General features: G+C 32.3%; 2 protein-coding genes across 3 annotated transcripts in view; both read right to left on the reverse strand.

Moving 5' to 3' along the window:
• f (forked) overlaps nucleotides 1-10,257 on the reverse strand; it is a 102,793-nt gene extending 92,536 nt beyond the window's left edge. The window contains exon 1 of one of the 2 annotated variants that reach the window (XM_065360022.1): nucleotides 9,790-10,257. The gene's annotated coding sequence lies outside the window, so the exon portion shown is untranslated. The remainder of the gene's footprint in view (nucleotides 1-9,789) is intronic. The other variant, XM_065360024.1, reaches the window with a different exon arrangement.
• A 6,468-nt stretch (nucleotides 10,258-16,725) lies between these two features.
• On the reverse strand, nucleotides 16,726-22,271 carry LOC135843930 (uncharacterized). Its single transcript, XM_065361984.1, has 2 exons — nucleotides 22,140-22,271; nucleotides 16,726-17,484 (listed from the first exon to the last, which is right to left on the reverse strand). Exons 1-2 carry the CDS (start codon nucleotides 22,231-22,233, stop codon nucleotides 16,805-16,807), a joined length of 774 nt encoding a protein of 257 aa, XP_065218056.1. The 5' UTR covers nucleotides 22,234-22,271; the 3' UTR covers nucleotides 16,726-16,804.
• Nucleotides 22,272-22,597: the final 326 nt, after the last annotated feature.

The raw sequence follows: 22,597 nt of genomic DNA on the forward strand, positions 1-22,597 counted from the left end.
AAAATTAGTGAAGAGTAGAAAAATTGACTTCTTGCATTAAAAATAGGTACTTAATGTCGTTTTACTTCTGAAAAATCATTAATTTTCAAAGGCTTTTGCCCTCGCTTTGCTCGGGCCTTCATCATCATTTCTGATCAGTCGCATTGTGAGCTATGTTTGCGCAGCTCCAAATTTTCCTTAGAATAGGCCCTGAGTAAAGGTATTTTTGTGGTTGAATACCTACTCATCAACTTAATGAGCAATAATAAAATAACATTTCAGTTTATTAATTTTTAGTTAAGGTAGGTATTTTTTTTTTAAAATCATGCTGCGTGGTATTTTTAATTATTGGGCGATTTTCGCAATTTTTGAAAATTTAATTTAAAATGCCGAAGGCTGCACTTTTGATGGGCTCTGATTATGAAAAAAATCACGAGTAAGTAATTCTAGTCCCAGACTATATTTAACAACCTCAACGTGATCCTTCTCAGGGAATATGCTTTGAAAATAAAAAACTCGTGTTTTCGATTTTTTGTGTAGGAATTTTTGGTGGAGGGGGGGGGGGGTGGGGGGTTGAAAAAAAGTTATAAAAGGATGTCAAAAAACTGAAGTAAAAATTTTTAATTTCTGAACAAAACTATCACGTTCTTACGATGGTTTAAAGTTTCAAAATTTAATATGCCAATATAAAAAATTATTCTTGAACTCATGAAGTTTGATTAATTTGCTGAGACATTATTTCACCCTTCTCCCCTATCTTAAATTATAAATTAAAATTGAATTTTGAAATTAATAAATATTTTGAAACCTTTGTAGAAAAAACTGCGCAAATTCGTTTTTTTTGAAAATTTTTTGAAAACGTGCAATAGTTATAAACAGCTTATTGGGAACCATTTGTATTTGACTTGACATGGACCTCCTTATCCCCCCCCTCAAAACTTCTCAAAAAACAAATTACATCAGTCTGAGTTTAAATTTTTCTCCAAATTTTTGGAGTTTTAATGTGATTCTTGTTCGTTCTAGTGAATGAAATTTCATCAATTTCTGAGAAATGATGTCGCCCTTCTCCCCTCTTAAAGTGTAAATTAAAATTGAATTTTGAAAAGAATAAATATTTTGAAACCTTTGTAAAAAAAAATCTGCCCAAATTCGTTTTTTGATTTTTGAAAAATTTTTGAAAACGTGCAATAAGGTAGGATATTGGAAACCATTGGTTTCTGACTTGACATCGACCCTTTATCCCCTCCCCTCTCAAAACTTCTCAAAATACAAATTATGCAACATTCTGAGTTTAAATTTTTCTCCAATTTTTTTGAGTTTTCATGTGATTGTGGTTCGTTTCAGCGAATTGCGATCGGATGAATCAAGCGTGATTTTTGAATCCATAATCTCAAATTTTTATTCAAAAAATAAAATAATTTAGCTTGTCTCCATTTTAAAGTTAAATTTCATCATTTTCAGCCAAATTTGGAAGTACAACCTACGTTCACTCATTTTGAATGTCTTCGATAGTGAGGAAATTTGATACAAACAGCTGAAAATTTAGTTATCATAGCCTTTAATTTCAAGTTGGTCAACCCAAAACTCCATCATTACAGAAAATTCTTGTCAGTCATCTCAGCCCTCAACCCCCCCCCCCCAATCCAAAATATTTTGGAATTTTTTGGTGTAAATATTGCATAAGAAACCAATTTACACCCACAAGACGAATTTTCCCCATCTAAGTATAGCATCTTTCAAAATTCATCTTTGGATTTATGCCTCAAATTCGCAAGGATGGTGAAGAATTTTTGAATGAAAATTTATTCAACTGCTCAAATTCACTTCCAAACCTTTGAAAAAATTTCAAAATAGCAGAAGAAAATCAGAATCGTACAGAAGAGTCCAAATTAGCTAAAAATGGGAACGTTTAGTTCTGGGAAATTAATATTAGGTACGTTAGGAAAAAATGTTCTTCAATTTTATTGGATAAGTGAGAATATTGTTGTAAACTGAAGTGAGATTGTGAATTTTTTTCAATTTTTTTTCAATCTGTCAAGGTCAATGACCTTGGGAAAAAGTTGACGCTGTTTAGGACACCTACACCAATCAATTGTGAGAGAAATTTTAAATTTTTAGCAAGTTGTTTCGACTTGCCTTTTTTTTCACAATGGACCAAATTAGATCAAAATACGTTTAATCACATAGGTATCTATAGAACGATCACTTATTCTTTTCATTGCCATAGCCCGTAGGAAAAAAAATCACCAGATTAGAGAGTGAGATTAAAGAGATATTGTAACAAATGTTGGAATAAAATTAAAGCAAGAGTGTTATAATTCCCCTCTTTCTTCTCGTTGACCTTCATTACGATCATGAACTGGTCTGGTACAGGTTGAGGTACCTACACCCAGACCCACCTAACCTATCAATGAAACATCAACAGTCAACACACACACCAAAACCATGATCGCATCTCGTATCTTCTGACAACGAATTATAATCTCTGATGCAGCTCGCGATGACTTAACATTTTATCAATTTCATCGATATTAATTTCAACTGCCGGTTGCGCGTTAATTAAGCAACATTTTCCCCAAACAACAACAACAACAAAAACAACATTGATCATCTCGCAGCTGGATACATAAAAAATATCGAATTTGCGATGAGGCAGTCAGACTACTACATGTAAAAGTGAATTAAGATATGACTCGAGGTCCTTGCACCTGACTAATTATGTATTATTTATATATTGGTAAGGTATTGGAAATCTGCACATTTCTGGAATTAAATTTTTTCCATTTTTCTTTCAACTTCAAGAATCAAGATGCGATGCGATGAAAAATGCCGCAGATTCATCGAGAAAAATACTAGGTTAACCATTAAATGCTTCTGGTCGTAAATTTAATACCGATCGATGAGGCATGTTGAGGGTTATCGCTTTCTCTGAAGGTTTTAGATTTGTGGTATTTATTGCTGCATCGATCGTGCTCCGCTTTGACGAAAAATTAAATCATAACGTTGGTATAAAATTTTGCATATCGATTGCCAAAATGAATAGACTGATGTCGACGATGCGAAGGAGCTACTTTATAATATACTTTCTTCAATTACCCATTTCCAATACCATAGGAGTCGTGTTGTTGTTTAGTACTACAATGTAGGATGCTACCTATACTTACTCGTCCTTACATAGGTATAGGTACTTGTATTTGTGTACATATAAATTACCTAAATTTATGCGGTGTATCAAAGCGGAAAATATCGGCGCAATTGTGTCAACAATAATTAGAAATATACTTTCACTATATTTTTGTTTCTGTTTCGAGTCTCTTCGCGTAATATTTTACAGCAAATGGAAACCTGCAGCTGTTGATGAAGGTTGCCTATATAATAGTCCTTCGTAGGAATAGGTACCACGAAAAAAAAAAAAAAAAAATCATAATATTTTGGAAAAATCAACTCGAGATTTCTCTCGATAAATTGTGATGAAAAAATTACAACGATAAAGGTTTCAATTAACCTACTTAATATCGTGATATACCTATTAGTCGAGTAGATATCGATTATTACAGAGTATAACGATGGTCGGAAATTCATATCGCATCCGATTATAGACAGTGGAAATGATCTAGTCTATTAATTAAAAAATAAAGCTTTATGAATCGTTACGATAGGTAATGTTCATTGAGAAATGATTCACGTTCGTGAAATGGCGAAAAAGCGAACCGAATAATTACAGTCTGGTTTCCAAAGCGTTAATTATCGTACTACAGAATACAGATAGGAAATCCACATTGTAGTTCCACTCTCGATGATTCACAGTGCTAAAAAATTTAGTTCCAAAGTCTCCCACTACATTAATTAATGTGCATCGTAGAATCGAGATAATTTTTTTTTGTCCAAGTGCAAAGAAAAAAAAGAGGTAAAGAGGTAAATTAACGCTCGTTTAAATGGAACATCCAACATCCCCGAATCAGATATTTTCTTTCCATAATTAGACTCGGCGAAAATATTCGTTAAAATGCGACACTCTTGTCGCGAATTAATTTACAAATCGCTGCGAATAAGTAATTATTATTTCACCATTCACGAAAACCTGTTTCCTCTTCGAAGCCAACGTACAACGTACGTTATGACGACGTAAAAATTCGTTATTTTTTGTCGGTTGCTGGAGTTGGATGTTGGAAACGGCGCGAGAGGATCGTATCACACAGAATCGTCCATCAATCTATATGATTTATTATACCTTTACTACCTACTCGTAGTACCTACTATGCCGAATGACTGACGGAAATTTAAGAAATATTTTTCAGATCGATAATCGATCAGTTAGTTTATTACCTATATAGATTGTTTTTTATGCGAGCAAACCGAGCAGCGATGGGGACTCGACGACTCATCGAGGTGCCAAAACATGACTTTTAGATCAGTGAAAGTTCCTTCTTCTCGAATCGAGCCGCAGAATATACGCGATAATAATTTTCGAATGAGTTCAGTGGGTTCTGTTAGTTTCGAGATGTAAACATTCGTGTGATGGTACAATTCATATAGTGTGAGGTACGATGATCGCATCGGTGCGTTGGTTTTGGCGGGAAATTATTTGCGAGTTGAGATCTTGGTGTTTTGATAGTGTATAGTGTCTATTATTGAGGTACCTATATCTAGATACTCATGTCTACAGGGTGTTCAGGGTGATTCAACGAACGAGAGCATGAGTATATTTTAGACTTGGGTTTAATTGATCAGGTAGGCATATCACAAATATAAGGAAATGGTCCGAAGTGATGGTCGTACTCCTAAATTAAAACGAAACTTTGGTGATATGACTTTTACCAAATAGTCTATTTGGTTTTTTTCTGAAGTTTTCCCTGGAAGCAGGTTTGATGGGGCAATGATTCAAAAATTGAAGCTTCATGAGCTCCGAAGAAGGGTGGATCTTCTCTTCTTTATCTTCAAAAGTTACGCCGGAATTTATGTTCAAAAACCAGAAAAAGTTCTATTTAAAAATTTTTCAGAGGGCTTGGAAATTTTTAGAATTTAAAAATTCAACTTCGAAGTGTCTATATGTAGATTACTTCTTTAATTATTGAAGATAGACCATTTTTGAAGAAGGATCTTTCTCGTTTGTCTTCAGGAGTAATGGTAGAATTTATGCTTAAAATGTCATTTTTGAGAATCTGAAAAATGGCTCCTTCAATTTTCGAAATAACTTTCTAATGAATTTAATGCTTACAATCAGCCCATGTCTAAATGTGAAAGAACAAACACAGTTTGAAGAAATTGAATAAAATTTACTTTGCACCATGAAGATGAGCCAAATTTTTCCTATTGGAAATTATTGGAAAATCTAATCTTACAAGGCAACCGTTTCCAATTTCAACGAAACCAAGCTAGTTCGAAAGATCATGTTCTGAAGCCCCCTTAACCAAACTTTCAAAAACCAAAGTTCATTTTTTGATTTTTGAAAAATTTTTGAAAATTGAAAAAAATTGTTTTAAGGACAATTTTTAAATTTTGTCATGAAATTCAGATTTTTTGAGGAAAATGAACCAGTGTGAGGATAATTATTTCAATGGAACTCTCACATGTCAACAAATTGCAGTTTTGGGCAATCTTGGAGCCTCCAGCAATTCTTTAATTTTCTTGAGAAATTTCAAATCTCTATGGAAGAGCCAAAAATAAACTTCGGTGCTCATTGAGAACCCTCTCGACTGTTTTTAGACGGTTATAGTATCACAAAATTCAAGAAAGGTGCGTTCAAAAGTGAATTTCTGATCAGTTTGTAAATTACAAAAAATATGAAAAAAATGAAATTTTCAAAAAAAAAATTGAAAACACACTGGAGGCTTCAAGTTGCATTGTTTTCCAGTTGGATGATCATGTAGACACATCAAACTATATCTTGTCGAAAAAATCACTCATTCGATACCTTTCTTTGAAAATTTGTTTTTTTTTTCACTTTTTCTGGAGTTTAAAAGTCTACCTATAGGTACTCTTAATTGATCCAAAATTCATTTTTGAGCTCATTCTCCAGTAATTTCTTGGTGACCACCTGAAACGGTCAAGGAGGATGTCCAATAAACACATGACCCAAGTCTTGGGTGTTGAAGTTCATTTTTGGCCATACCAGAGGGGCAGAGACAGAGACAGAGCAATTTGGAATTTCTGGAGAAAATTTGAAAACTTGCAAAGGGCTCCCACAAGACCAAATTTCGACTGTTCTCGAGTCGAGAGATCGTGCAGGCACCCAAGACGATAAAACTGCTTGTCTTATTCTTTCTTTGAAAATTCAATTTTTTTCACTTTTTCTAGAATTTACAAATTGGTCAAAAATTCACATTTGAACTCACTCACACTCTTGGAATTTTGCTGTAATCACTTATAACGATCGACAGAGTGCCCAATCAGCATTGACCAAATTTATACGTGCCAAAGTTCATTTTTGACCCTTCCATAGCGATTCAATAAAAATTCTGGAAAGATTTGAAAAACCGCTGGAGGCTCCAGAATGGCCCAAAACTAGTATTTGGCTATTAATGTGTGAAAGTTCAACTGAAGGAATTGATTCACTTTGTTCAAAAAATTTGTATTTCATGAAAAAATTTAAAAATTGCCCTTAGAGCAGTTTTTAATTTTTTTTAAAAATAATTTTCAAAAATGTGTCTAAAATCCAATGAAGAGCTTTAGCACCTGAAATTTTGGTTTTCAGGGGTTTTAGGAGATGCTCTTTCGACCAAGCTTGGCTTCGTTCAATTCAGTATGAGCTCAAAAGGTCTCCTCGTTAGAAAAAAAAAAAAAAAATAGAAAATTGGAACTCTCGTTATTGTAGATCAACAAAATGGTGTGTAAAAATACGTTTTCAGCTGATTTCTCATTAAAATGTTGATCCTACGAAAAATTTTATCAGGCAATAAAGGTTGTAAATTTCATTTTCTACAAGTTGAAAAAACTGCCATTTTTTATTCATTTTTTTTCCAATTCAGAGAGGTCTACATTTTGGTTTTTTTGCAACAATTTTCAAAATTACGCATATATAAAGAAAATGCTCAAACATAAGTTGTAGGAAAACAAAAAAAAACAAAAAAAATTTATTATGACGAATTTTTTCCTGTGGGATTCATAAAAGAAAGGTTGACCAAACCTTCAAGAAAAAAGTAGGTAATTTTTGAAGTAATTTTTAAAGACTTCCTACTCATAAGTATTCATGCAAGAAAATATGTATCATTAAAATCGACCTAATCGACTTTCAGCTGGAGTAGCTTTTCTTGTGCGTGAAGTTTTTTTTAATCTCTTTTTTTTAATACTTTTTAGATTCCATTCATCAACTTTCAAAACCTCAAAAGTCTTCTTTTTTCGAGTAAAATCCAAAATTCATTTTCAAAAGCTACTACTTACTATACTTAGCAGATTCTCGTGGATTCTAAATCTGCCAAAATCCGTGTAAAAACAACACATCTATTGTTTCCAATTGGTATATGGAGAATGAGAAAACTACTGACTCGTCCTCAATCGCAACATAGGATGGTGATGGTGGATTTTTTTTAAATTGTGATTTTCTCAATTGTAATTCGATCTTCTTTTTAAAAAAGAATAAAAAGAATTTGAGGGGCAAAAAAGTTAATCAAAAGTTATAAAGTAAGCAATAAGCATCGAGAAAAATGTTTTTGGTATTGATTTTTTTTGTGGGTATCTTACTTACTTGTCAAGCAGGGTAAAGCATTTAATCAAAAAAAAAAAAAAAAAAAAAAAAATGAAAACTTCCCACATTCCCATCAGCATTGAAAAATTGTCTGAAAATCAGGTCCATAGGTTCATTGACTGTTAAAGTTGTTTTTTTTTATATTTGACTTGAAACTGGTACGTAGACGAAAACCCCTCAACATTTTCACAATCACAAAAATTTTGGGGGAGAATTCTGTGGGAAAATTGTGATTTCTCTCAATTAATAATCTCCTAGGTAGGTACTTCATTAAAAATGAAAATTCCAAAAAAGAAAAAAAACAGCCCAAACAAATTCTGTAAAGCATTAAAAAACGAACATTCTTCTACTCAGGAATTTTTTTCAAATGATTATGGGACAGACAGGGAGGTTATCTCATAACCTAACCCTAGAAAATATCATTGGAAAATTTCTCGAAATCTCAATAAATTATGAGTAACTAGTGAGTAATTAAAATCAATCTAATTCGACCTCTGTCTATGGTCCTGTATACTCTAATCTGTGTACATGTAAGATCAATCATATTCCTTTACATCGCATAGAACAAAAAAAAAAGGTGTAATGAAGAGCTTATACCAAGTAGGGAGAAAAAAGATGGGAATTTCGATACGAATTCAAAATGACAAATAATGTTGTGTGTGGCATCGTTTGTCGAATTTTTGGGGATGCTGAGTTCGAAAATTGACTTCGTTTTCATATCTAATCTCCCTAACTTCTACCACAGAGAGAGCTAATTCACCCCAAACATGGAAAAAATGATAAGTAGGTACCTAATTTCGTAAGGCACAGGTATCATGTCTCAAGTTTCTGAGGCTCTGAATCCGAATATCATCTTGATTATTTATTCTAACTCTCACAAGTCACAAGTCACCACTCCTACCCCCAAGCCTGAAGATGGACGCTGTTTTTGAACTTTTTGGGAGTCAAAGCTAGAAGCACTTCAATCAAAAATTGAGGAATTGAAAATGAAGGCACTAGAAGAGCCAAAAGCAGATCTGGAGACACCTGATTCCCTCTCTCCAACTCCCTAATTCTTTTTTTTTTTCAAAATTAACCATCATTTCGTTAATTGGTACCTAATAAAGAATTCCCTAAAATTTCCCCTACATCTTACATATATTGCCCTCCTTCCCAATCTCGTTCATTATTAAATAAAACTGCCACTTTCGAATTTTTCATCATCACCAACACGTTACTATAAATTCTTGAAAATTTTTTCGCGAATTCGGCATCGAAAAGCATTATACTCGTATTTTCGGCTCGTAAGTAAAAAAAAGAGTCGACGAAGAAACGAGATCGTTGTTGATATCGAGAGAATTTCTTCACACGTCTGGACTTGTTATGAATTACTTAGCGATGCCGATGCAAAATAAAACAGCATTCTTTCGACTTAACGGTAGCTTCTGAACAGTTTCATGTATGTAAATATTCATACATGTGTGATGTGTAAGTATAGGTAGGTAAAGGTATACGAATACGTATAGTACCATCGTACCGAACCGACACATTCATTAAATCATCAAAGGATTATAATGGAGTACTCTGCTGCGGTATTCGAATAACGCCTGGTTTCCTTTTTGTACGCGAATATGTGTTTTTTTTTTGAACGTACAACGGATTATTTGGACATGTGATTTATTCGAACACTTCTCGAGTGTTTTATTTTGGCACTCGGGGCTTGATCAATGAAACGTGTAGGTACATGTGAATTAGCTCTTGCTCAATGCTCATCGATGTTTGGCATCGATGTGTGTCGTTTCCTTCCGTGTTGAAGGAAGAGGGGTGAGGAGAGGAGAGGGGGGTCGTGTGATTTATTATTGATTCATCGAATCGTGATGTTGATGAGTGAGATTAAATCAATGATCTCGAGAGATCGATGATTGATGGAAAATCCGATTCGTCTCCAGAATTAGGTACAAATAGATTGATCATTGATCGACGATTGCACGTGATTCAAAATTAGCACTTTTAAGCATGGCAATAGGAACTCTTTCGATGAGATTTGATCCCAAAAAATGACTCATTTATGGAACGAAATTATCAATAATTATCTATCAAACTCCTCAAGTAGGTATTTTAAAATTAAAAAGTTATCATTGACTCACTATGAAAATCCATAAAAGGTTCGGTAATCACAAACACCAACAGCATCAGTAGATAGATAAGCAGCAAAGCAGCAGAAAACCGTCGCACTAAATCACTATCACCAAAATTTTGACAAAAAAAGGGATCATCAACACGAAAAATTTGTGCAAACAACTCGCGCGCAAAAATCAAAAAACCGCACCGAAAATCGAAATCAAAACAAACCAACGATAGCGAAAAAACTTGATAAGTTCGATAAAAATATTATAAAGAGAACAACTTTAGTACATAACGGGTTCATATAAAGATTGGAAGCCGCTAAACGCGAAACAGTACGCCTTCTAGTACACTGCACCTTCGGCTCTCAACAATATAATGACAAGATGTTCGCGTTTATACCGTGAAAGAAAAGTCTCCTTCCAGAGAAGTCGTTATTCGTACTTCGTTTCAACGAAGAAAGATGTTATTCACTGTACAGCTCGCCGTGGCATTGACTTTGAATGTAGGTCCGAGACTTCGATTACTATACACCAGCACCAGAGCTGGAGAGAATCTCTTTCTATGATACCTACCAATACCAATCCCCAACTCTTTTACTACCTCTTGGCTCTTGTCCCCAGTTGTCATTAAAATTTAAGCATCACTGTGCAAAATCGTCCGTCGTTGGCTATGGATACTGAAGGCTCGGGTGACCCGACGAATTAAATGCACTCTGGATAAGTAATTTTAATGGACGTGAAATTAAAGTGGAATTTTTGCCAAGGTGGGAGTAAAGGTATAAGTAATTACCGATAGATAGGTAGGTAATTTCGGTGTTAATTTAAGTACGCTGTTGGTCGCGTTTATGGTATCAATTACCTTTTAATATGCGTAGGTATTGATGATCAGCTGCATGCGGTTGATGGGCGTGAGTTTGTGTAATGTGTATTGCCAAAAAGATGTACGGAGAAATATTTTTTAATTGCGGGTCAATAAATAGATTATTCTTAATGCAATAACTCAATAAGGTTGTCAACGATTAGAGCAATTTGTTTAGCAAAGGAAAATTCCACTTCTTTAGGAGCGGAGGGAAAGGAGAGTTATATTAACATGGTATTACCCCCAGAAAAACTTTTGGGTTGAACAAAGAAGCATCGAAAATACATTCAAAGATTCAAAAGTACACTTGCAAGCTAAATTTCGATTTTTTGATGAATTTTTAAAATTTTAGATTTGACCCATTTTCCATGAATAAAAACTCATATCAAATTAGGTACCTATCTAATAAAGTAGAAAAATTAAATTTGGGTTTCATTCTATTTTTTACCTGTTGAATTTATTGGTGGAGGCTTTGACCTGTTTTGGAGCCTCCGGAGGATTTTTAGATTTTCCAGTGTTGGGAAAATTTTCAGGTACAAAAAGAGTCTAAATGAAATTCAGTCCTCATAAATTCGAATTAACTGTCTCTGTGATCCTTTGAGATCGATTTAGATGAAAATTTTCAAAATCTATCTCTGTCACTTCAAATCTGTCTTCAGAGATTATTTTTTAAAGATGAAATTTGATTCATACCTTATTGACTTGAGTATATCTACAAATTGATTGTTGGTGATTTTGAACAATTTTATAGAGCATCCAGTGGATTTTTGAATCCTTCAGTTTTGGGGAGCTATAAAATTTAAATCCAAAATTTTCTCCAGAGATTATCTTTGAAAAGAAAAACTGAAAAATTATACCAAAATTGAATTTACCACCCACGAACTTGATGCCTCCATTCTTGTGTACTTTTTGATCAAATTAGTGAAAGAATAAAAAAAGCTGCTGGTTCAATACCACATTTTAATTTTTTGTTGGAGGGGGGGAGGTCGAAAAATTCAAACATTATAATATGTAGACTGTGGAAGTTCTGCAACAGTTCTGAAGAATTACCGATCGATTCTGGGGATCAAAAATAAGGTAAAAACCACATTTCAGTTTTTTATGCTAATAAATTTGTGAACTAGAATTTTTCCATTTTTTCTCTCAAAATCAAAAATAGGTAATCGCTTAAGAAAATTTTGGAATAAATCTGGCAGAATCAGATTTTAAAAATTTTGTTCCTCGATCGATCAAGAAGGTCACAAAGACATGGTTATTCGAGCTCATAGGCACTGAACTTTATTTTGGCTCTTTTCATAGCCTACTCTCTAAATTTGAAACAGTCAATTTCACTGCTTAGCAGTCACGACATTTTGCCTTTTTAAAGCAGTAGTTTTTTTTTACTGCAAAACAGTGAAAAATTACTGAATTGGTCAGTCAAAATGATTTTTTACTGACCAATTCAGTAATTTTTCACTGTTTTGCAGTAAAACAAAACTACTGCTTTAAAAAGGCAAAATGTCGTGACTGCTAAGCAGTGAAATTGACTGTTTCAAATTTAGAGAGTACCTAAGCGATTTTTCTAGAACTGAAAAAATCCAAAAATCCACTGGAGACTCTAGAAAGGGCTGGAAACCTCTTCCAATCAATTTGGGAGGTCAGAAATGAAGCATGAACTAAATTTCAGCCTTGTACACCTGCCTCAATTTGATACAATTTCAAGTTTTTTGTGGATAGAATGAGCTTTTCAATTTTTCAAAATTTACCCGGTAGGTATCGAAAAATTAAATTCAGCGATTAAAATTTAATTTGGGGTAGCAGCATGAACAGAAGTTGAATTATCCAAGTATGTATTTTGAAGAGGTTTTTTTTCAAATCATAATTTGATGTGGTCTTTATCACAATTTTAGACATCTATTTTCCAGAATAATTTTTTATATCGTACCATATTTTTCCATTTTTATTTGTAGTCCTCCATCTTGTCAGATTGAGCAAAACTCAACAGCTACCTACCATAATGATAATGTATTGCTCAATGCTCACTCTTGGTGTGTAGATCTAGGTATACTTCCCAGAGGTGAATTTAGCATTCTCACACACTCATTTATGGAGAATAAAAATTGACGTCCTCTCCTCTCCTCTCCCTCTTCCTCTTTCGAAAAATAGTTTGCCTGATTTTTTGTTAAATTCAAAACTCACTCCGAGAATTTTTTGAAAAAATATCGACGACTTTTTTTGAACTTCCTTCAGGTACATATACCTAAGGGTAGGTACATTTAAGAAAAGGAATGATAGTGATGTTTTTTGCATTTCATGTATTATTTTCACTTTTAGCATTTCATTTTGAGTTAAGAATCCAAAATTGGTTTATTTAAATTTCCATTTAATAGTGTTTTACATTTTCATGTAGGTATCTATCTTTAGAATTATTATTGAGATTTATAGAGATCATTTTCCTTTTAATTTGTGCACATTTAGCAACAGTATGTAATAATATCTCATTTCTAGATTATTTCTTTTCAAGAACATTTTTTCATTTCAAACCAAATTGTAATTTTTTTCAGAATTTCATTTTAAAGTGTAATTTTTTTTTAGATTTTGAATTTTTCAAATAGGTAGTCAATTTTCATATTTTCCTCGTTTTTCACGGAGTGTTGTGAATACGAAAGAAGAACGTTGTTTTAAAAAATGGGATCTTGTTACATGTTCGTTTGTTAATAAAACCATTAAAATCGAAATAATTTCATTCTTTATCTGGGGATTAATGATAATGACAATAATCTGAAAATAAAATAAAATAAATACCTACCTAAATAGGTAAATAAGAAAGAATATTGAAAATCATCTCGTGCGACTTTGATGAGAATAAGTAATTTTGAAATTCGAAATAAAAATTCAAGAAATTCAAACGTGACGAGTACAAAAAGTTGCAGTGTTGGTACCATTCAAAAATATGAAAAAATTGGGTAGGTAGGTACCTACGTTAAATTTTCTGTTCAAATAACTAACTTTCAAAATTGGTCTTAACACTCTGAAGAGGTGAAGGGAAAAATCCATAATTTTGATTAAATGCTCTGATAGAAATATTCAAAATAGGTACCAAAAAATATATTTTGAAGAAACTAAAAAGGGAAACCTTTGATCTCTTGGACACCGATTTCAATTATTTTCACACCAAATATGAATTAAGATTCGTAAGTCTCTCCCACCAAAAAAATGGAGTGACGAAATGGGAAATTGAGAGTCCTATATACGGTTTTAAATTTTTGTTCAAAATATTCTAAAAACTACGTACCTACATAAAGTTTTAATTTTGACTGGAGTTATATTAAAAACAAATATTTTAGGGACCAATTTTTTGAAAAATATCTCAAAATTCCAAAATAGACCATTGGGCAACCACAATTTTCTGTTCAAACAACTGACTTTCCAAATTGGGTCTGAACACTCTGAAGGGGTAAAGGGAGAAAACCGTACCTAATTCTGATTAAAATGCCCTTATAAAAACATTCAAATGTACAAAAAGAAATTTTTTGAGAAAACTAAAAAGAGAACATTTTGATTACTTGGACACAGATTTCAATTATTTTCACACCAGAATACGAATTAAGATCCATAAGACACTCCGTCCTCCTCCACCCCCCCCCTCCCCGATCAAAAAATCAACGGGCAAAACTGGAAATTTCTGATCCTATAGAATTCTAAATTTTCATTCAAAATTGTATAAAAATTACATAAAGTTCCAATTCTAACTGGAGTTGCAAAAAAAATATTTTAGGGACCAATTTTTTGAAAAATATTTCAAAATTCCAAAACGGACCATTGGGCACCCATAATAAACTCCAGAAATTTTCTGTCTAAGCGACATATTTTAACTATCAAAGCGTTTTGATAAGAGACATTTATCTATAAGAAAGAGTATATTTTTACGAGTAGAAACCAAAGCTTTTTTCAAAAAAAATCAGAGAATCTTCTTTTTTGACCATAAATTCTACACACCAAAGAGTTTTAATGAGGCTCAATATCGACATGATTGAGAATAAGAGTGAATTCTTTAGGCTCAGATTTTTTCAAAAAAAAAGTGCCTGAAACTCCTGAAATGGTCAAATGAATAACGTACCTTCTTTCTTGACCACATTCTAATAGATCAACGAGTTTTGAAGGCCACTCTTGACACAAGAGTAAAAAGTTATTTTCGAACTCATTTTTCAAAAATAAATCCTAAAATTCCGAATCGAACTGTGCGATTGGATGGTTACAATTCTAGAAATTTTCCAGGTATTTTTACTTAACATTTCACAACTTTTTTTCTAGTAAATCAGCCCTCCTCCAAAAATAACTCTTTCCCTTACTCAACTCGCCCTCTAAACGTGATTGTAATTTATGTGTGACTAGAAAATGAGATATTTGGTACCTTACTGGGCATTCGATTTCTTCACCAATTTATGCAATTTTTGGGTAGCATTTTTTGAAAAGTTTTAATCCTCGTAGATAGGTTCCTCAATTCTCTATTCGAGCTGCTGAAATTTTTTGAAAACTATCCTATCTTCATGCTCGGGATAAAAATTAAGGCTGAGTGGCCAAGAGGTTTCCTTCCAATTTTGGGTAAAATTTGCCAAATTATTAGAACATGGTAAGATATATCAATTCCTACTAATTCCAGGGCACGAAGTTCGAATCTCTGTGCATTTTTTTGGGTACAATCCTTTGGCATCCTCCAACCTTAAATTTCAAAAAAAATATGAGGAGCTGAGGAGAACCAAGAAAAAAATCCAAAAAATAAGTTCCTCGATATCTCATTCATTTTCGGTTCAAGTTGATACCTATACTTAGATGGAACAGATATCTTCTACGTATCTATAAATTTTTCCTTTCATCCTCGAGTTACTAGGAAATACCAAAGAAACTACTCGCGTTATTGTTTCGAACGCATTTATCTTATAACTCGGCGTAATTATCAATTTCTTTATTCGTGAAAGTGTAGGCATGTACTCGTACGTACCTACGTTATATATATAAATTGTAGCATAGAAGTGAAGACATTCTAAACCTATTACCGTGGTCGCTTAATTAGAAAAATTAATAAGCATATCAGCATATACCACATACACCATACACCTTATAGGTACCTACCCACTCATACATACGAGCGAGTCTTCTCGCATATACTTTGGTGATGGCGGCGAGCAAGCGCAACGAAAACAAAATGCAACAATTCCAACTCAAAAAAAAAAAATAAAGGAAAAGTATGGAAGAAAGTACAAGTCACGTTATGCAATGGCACCAGGGGCCATCCATACCAAAGAAACCGAAATGAAAATTTGACTCTGATAACTAATCAGACATCAAAAAAGTGATAAGCTTTTCGGGCACATTATTGGGTATTGTTTCAACCATCGCTGCATCGAGATCGCGGTTATAAAATTACCATATTGTAACGATATTTAAAAAATCACTTTCTCTGAATAGGCAGGTACCATATACCTATTTTGAAAAGCCGGCAGCTTTTAAAATTCCATGGCGGCGTGACTTTGTTTTCGAGTACAATGTTAATTTGTACAGTATACAGGTAGGTATATAAGATGAAAGAAAAGCAACGTCTTTTTTTTTTTTTTTTTTAACAAGATAACAACGTTGTTAAGAAATTACTAGAATAATAATTTGTTTTCCGAAGGCACTAGTCGTCTAACAATCATACCTCAAAGTCTTCTATAAGCAGCCAGATCAGTTGAAATAACAAGTGTGTCAGCTACATTCATCAACTGAATTATTACCACTCTTTTCTCTCTCCATCTCAGCAGTCTGTACTGCACTTTCCATTCGTGTGCTTTCTTAGATGTAATCCTATGGTATAGTATTCGGCGTGTGCTTGTAGGTTTTTTTTTTATTTTTATTATTATTATACATATATTTTTTTTGTAATTTTTTATGCTGCGTTTTGATGAGGATTTTTTTCTCCTATCTTTGAGGAAATGGACAGAAAAAGATGGGTATCCACGTCACGTGGCTGGAATCGCTACTTGGGAGTAACACGCGGACATTTTTTTCACTCGTAAGGGTCACGAATTTATTATTTTGTTCGTATAAATATATGTAATATAAAATGAGGTGTTTCGTAATCGAGTGCAACGACCATCGTGAAAAATTTTATTGGATTATCGTTAAATTGCGTTTATTTATCTAGAGGTATTACATTCATTATTTAGCATTATTCTTCATACTTCTATAAAATAAAAATAATACGAATACGAATGCATTTTGCATAACCAATATTAACATTAGAAGAATACGAACGAATAATCCATCGTTATCGCCATAGTCGATATCTTTTACATCTCCACCACCAGTTGTAGGTTCCTCCTGCTCCTCCACCTCCTGCTCCTCCTCATCGTCATCATCGACGTTATCATCATAATTAATACTGTCCGATGGATTTTCAGTATAATGTTTTCTCTGGGCTGTTTTTTTACCACTCGTTCCAGCAGAATTTTTACCATTTTTTGTCGACGGTTTCTTATCATTGACTTTTCCCGAATTTTGTACACCTGTGTTTGGTTCATTGGAAGGTTTACTTTCACCCCCTTGTCTGTAAGTACTGAATGTATGGGTAGTAGAGCTGATTTCACGAATGGTTTCTGCAGTTTTAGACGATGGTTTTTTCTTCGCAGCTTTTTCATTGATTTCCCAATTATCGAAGTCGCAAGATTCCAAGATCTCTGAGGAATCGGCATTGTTGCGATCGAAGTTCGGATCGGAATTGCAATCGAGTTTTTTCAAAAACTTAATGACTGGCTCGTTGGGCAGTTTTGGTTTCTTGATGTTCGATTTGCCTAGTTTGGCCAGCATCTTGTGTGTGTCGTTGATGAGTCTGGAATCTCCTGCGAAATTATTGTTCAAAGTTTAATTACAAATATAAGTTACGTAAGTTGAGAGTATTTTGGATTTTTATATGCAATATTGATCTGCCAATTTTTTTTTTTTTTTTTTTTTTTTTTTTTTAATTACAAGAGAATTGAACTCATTTCTGAGAAAAAATAAAATAAAAAAAATAATGCACGCATAATTTTTAAAGGGAAGGAGGTGTGTAAAAAGATTCCACTCCAAGTGAGAATTGATTATTAAAAGAAAAAAAAGAGGAGCAATGACTAAGAAACTTTTGGTTTCTTCTTCAAGTTATGGTATTTTTTTCCTAAGGAAAATGTATGTGATTTTTTAGACTAAGTTCTATTTTTTGAACAGTCTTTTTCCTTAAATGCAGGTAGGTATTCCAAGTTTTAAGTGTATCGTAAATTACTCGTATAATCCTTTTTTAATTTTTTTTAAATTAAATTTTCTTATTTTTAATCGAAGTCCAAAATAGTACATATTTTTGAATGGAATTATTTCTATTCAAGTAGCGGTTGATTTTTTTTTTAGTATTTGAAGTAAGACTTATTTGCAATTTTTTTAGTGGTTTTTATTTGTCAATTTTTTACATTTTTTCTAGTTTTATGTGGTCTTTCTACTGCGTTTTTACACAAAAAACTAGTTTCAATTTCTTCAATTTAAAAAGAAAAAAAAGTTGTAATTTTTTAGACTTTTTATAGGTACTTAATTGAAAAAAAAAAATTATAAAAAGTTTTTTTTTTGAAATTTTAACAAAAATATCAAAATAATATAATCTTTTTTTCGAGTAAATGACACTTTTTGATGAGTTTACAAGAAGCTACGTGTAATGAGGAATGAAGAGAAAAGAAAAATGAAAAATCATCAAAAAATCCGCCTGAGAAGCCATAGATGTGAAATTGGAAAACTAAAAGTTAACAAAACAAAAGGATTTTTCAAGGCTAGGTCTAGCCTTGAAAAATCTAAGCAACCTCACAAAATGACCAGACATCAAATTGTTCTCATTTTTGTAGCTTTTCAGCTTAATAGAGAGGTGTTAGAACAGTCTAAAATCGAATAAGTACTGAAGCACAGAAATATTCGAATCCAGCATCTTACAAAAATGAACCATTCTTTTAAAAAAAAATATTGTTACAAAATTTGAGCTCATAGTTTTGTTGGATTGGATTTCATTACGTTTAATTCTGTTGAGCTTATTTTTTGCCAGACTTGAATTTTCATAGATCTACTTTTTGTGGGGCTTCATTTTGTTATGCTCTTTTTTTTGTTGAGCCGAATTTTGTTAGGCTCAATTCTCTACTGTGTTTGATTTTGTGAAGATTATTATTTTGGAGAGGAGACTTGAGTTTTGTTTTACTTAAAAATTGTTGGGATTACGTATTTTCATCGTGCTTAAGTTTATTGTTGAGTCTCAATTTTGTTGGGCTCAACTTTTTGTTGTGCCTAATTTTGTCAGACTTAGTTTTTTGTTAGACTCAATTTTGCTTAGCTTGATTTGTTGGGATCAATTTCGTTGTACTTAATTTTTTGTTGGTCTCAATTTTGTTGGACTTAATTTTTTTTAACTCAGCTTTATGGGGCTTGATTGTATCAAACATCATGTTTTTGGGGCTTCATTTTGTTTTGTTTGATCTTAGATGAGTTGAATGCTTGTTGGTCTTAATTCTTTATTGAGCTTAAGTCTGTTTCGGATTTGGCTTAATTTTTTGTTGGGCTGAACTTGGTTTTGTTGGATTTAATTTCATGAAGATTTTGTTGTGGTAAAGTTTATTTTGTTTGATTTTGAGCTTAACTTTTTTATTATGGCCAAAGTTCTTTGATGTGCTCAATTTTGTTGGGTTGAGTTTGGTTAAGCTCAGTTTGTTGTGGCAAGTTTTATTGGGCTCAAATTTGTTGTCTTTATGGTTTAGTTGTGTGCTTAATTTAATTTTCTTCAGCTTGATTTTTATTGTGCCTAAATTAATAAGACTTAATTTGTCTGGGCTTAATTTTGTTGGTTGCATCAAACTTTGTTGTGTTGAGTTTGGTTAAGCTCAGTTTGTTGCGATGAGTTTAGTTGTGCTTAATTTTCTTGAGCTTAATTTTTATTGTGCTTAAATTAATAAGACTTAATTTTATGTGGTTCTTAATTTTGCGTTGAGCTCAATTTTATTAGCTATAATTTTGTTGGGCTTAATTTTGTTGGTTGCACCAAATTTTGTTGCGTTGAGTTTTGTTAAGTTCTCAGTTTGTTGTGGCAAGTTTTGTTGGACCCAAATTTATTGTGTTGAGTTTAGTTGTGCTTAATTTTCTTGAGCTTGATTTTTATTGTGCCAAAATTACATACATAATATTAAGACTTAATTTTTTGAGGTTCTTAATTTCGTGTTGAATTTAATTTTATCGGTCATAATTTTGTTTGTGCTCATTTGTTTTGTTTTGTTGATGAGCCCAATCTTTATCGGGCTTCATTCTTCATTAGGTAGGGTATACTCAATTTTGTTAAGCTCAATTTTTTGTTGGGCTTAATTTTGTTGAGCTTAATTTTTTGTTGCACCAAACTTTGTTGTTACCAAGTTTCATTGTGTCTAATTTACTTAGTTACTCGTATTTTTAGTTATTCGTGGTGCCTAATTTTTTTTTATTACATTGAATTTTTTAGCCTAATGTTTTGTATGTAGTGAAATCTATTTTATTGGATCTAATCTTTGTTGACCTTGATTTCTTGTAGGGGTTGATTTTTTTGGACTTGATTTTGATGTTCTTGATTTTTTTTCTATATGGTTTGATTTTTTTGAAGTTGATTTGCAGGACTTTGTTTTGTCGCGCCAAATTTAATTGTGCTAAGTTCGGTTCAGCTCCAATTTTTTCTGTGCCCAATTTCTTTTGGCTTAATTTTTTGTTTTAAAACTCAATTTTGTTGGGATTATTTTGGTTGAACCTCATTTTGTTACATTTTTGATTTTGATGTGCCTAATTTTATTGGGCTTAGTTTTGTTCAGTTTGATTTCTCTGTGCATAATTTTATAGTGAGCAAATTTGAAAAATTTCAATGACTAAAAACAATTATTTTAAAAAGTCAAAATATTGACTAATTGATTTGGACTTTACAAATCTGGCACTGGCTCAATATTGGGCGAGGTGGGGAAGGGGGAAGGAGAGAGAACTCCTACTTCAGAGTACCTTTCACACGATAAGACAATTTTTTAGACTTGAAAATTATTCGAAAGCAGAGAATTAATTTATATAGTTTTCCAAAGATTTGTTAAAAATAAAAACTTTTAAAAAAATGAAAAATCACAAGTTTTAAATTATTAGAATTTTGTTACCAGGGAGGTCATTGTCTTCTTACCGGCCAAATAAAGCCCTCCTATAAAGTTTATTTTGGTGTGTTTTTCTCTTTTTACTACCAAGCTAGAAGCTACAAGTACATACCTAATCACCGACAAAAGTGCACTATAAAAATTATTCTTCACTTCAGGTGGGTATCATAAAAAAAAGAAATTACTCGTACCTACGTAGGTCTAGGTACCTTGCTTTATTTTAATTACATAACTTTTTTTTTTAAAATCTAACAATGCACATGTGTAGGTATGTATAAGTAAGTATGTCTTTAGTTAGTATATGTTGCAGAATATAAAGGTATAGACACTTATTGATATCCCCTTTTCACTCCGCGCCGCTTTGTGTTAACGGTGCATTAACCTTGTCAATGTCCATTGATCGAAAAATTATTATAATACCTTACACTTGCCACTTGGTTATGATACTGTCAATATACTTCTCAAGTAGGTGCCTAAAATATGCCCACATCAAATATCAATATACCTAATACCTATAGGTAGAAGTATTGAAACTCTTGAGGAGTCAGTTGGATACCTCTTCCTACTCCTACATGTACCTAGTTTCATTGAAAAGTAACTTTAATAATTTCCTCAAATGTTATGCTTAACGCAGTGATTCCCAAAACAATACTATGAGCATTTGAAACAATAAGAAATTTTAATTTCCATTAAAATGTCTATTAGGTAAATACTTTGATATAAATTCATGTTTATTCATTTTGTTTTGTGTATGCGATTCTATATCTTGTATATTTTTCCTCTTAAAATTCAGACATGTTGATTCAGACGTAAAGATAAGTTAACATTTATCTATTAATTTGAAAAATTACTACAACTGTTTCATTAATTAGATACGTACAATTTTTTTCCTCTTTTTAATAAGACTAAAAACCTACAGACAAAGAAGAAAATTTAACAAAAAAAACAACCGCATCGCATCTAATTAAGATCAGAAGCCATTACGAAGTTTTCAAGTACATAGGTAGCCAAATTAAAAAGAAAAAAAATCTCTTGAAAAATTAATTTTTTCGAATGAAACAATGTATACTTAATTAATGAATAATTATTTTCAAATGCTTATTATAAAAATAAAAAAAACTGCAGCTTCGCTTGATATTAAGTAATATTAATCATTGAATTATTTTTCATTTCAAAACATCAAAGTTAAATTTTTTTCCATTTGTTTTTCTCTACTTGAATTGTAACTTAATATTTTTTAAAAATAAAACCACCTTATACCTACAACCCCATAATCGATTTTCTCTCACACAGGTCGACTTTTCAGAATCGTTGAATAAAATATTATTACAATGAAAGAAAATTACCTTCCAAAGATGGAAAACACGTCACAATATGACTAAAAACAAGAATTGAAACAAAACTAAAGATGATCATTTTGATAACCATTCTCGCAACCATCGTTGACTAAAATGAGGAATCTAAATTGTAGAAAAAATTTCCAATGATCAATGAGCCGAAACCGAAGGCAACATTGTACAAGCTTTTATTTAATAAATACTACGAGTTTGTTGATGGTATTGAGTAAGTAATTTAAATTTAAATGCTGGTTTATTATGTATTGGTAAAAATGTGTAAATATACGTGATTATATTTCAAAAGATTGGACTTATGGGTGGAAATTTTCAATGCCAATTGCATTCACCTTTCTTTTTCTTGTCTTCTGAGTCTTGTGGCTTTGTAACATACCATAGTTGTTATAATCATATCATACTAACATCTCAATTCCGTATTACGAGTTGGAATAAGCAACATCACAAAAATA

This window comes from Planococcus citri, chromosome 4 (assembly GCF_950023065.1).
Source record: "Planococcus citri chromosome 4, ihPlaCitr1.1, whole genome shotgun sequence".
In the NCBI taxonomy this organism is placed as follows: Eukaryota; Metazoa; Arthropoda; class Insecta; order Hemiptera; family Pseudococcidae; genus Planococcus; species Planococcus citri.

Bases quoted from the DNA above. Each gene is read 5' to 3' on its own strand.
- LOC135843930 (XM_065361984.1), bottom strand. From the start codon at position 22,233: ATGGTTGCGAGAATGGTTATCAAAATGATCATCTTTAGTTTTGTTTCA. The intron at 17,485-22,139 runs GTAATTTTCTTT...ATAATTTCGCAG, and splicing joins GTGTTTTCCATCTTTGGAAG to GAGATTCCAGACTCATCAAC.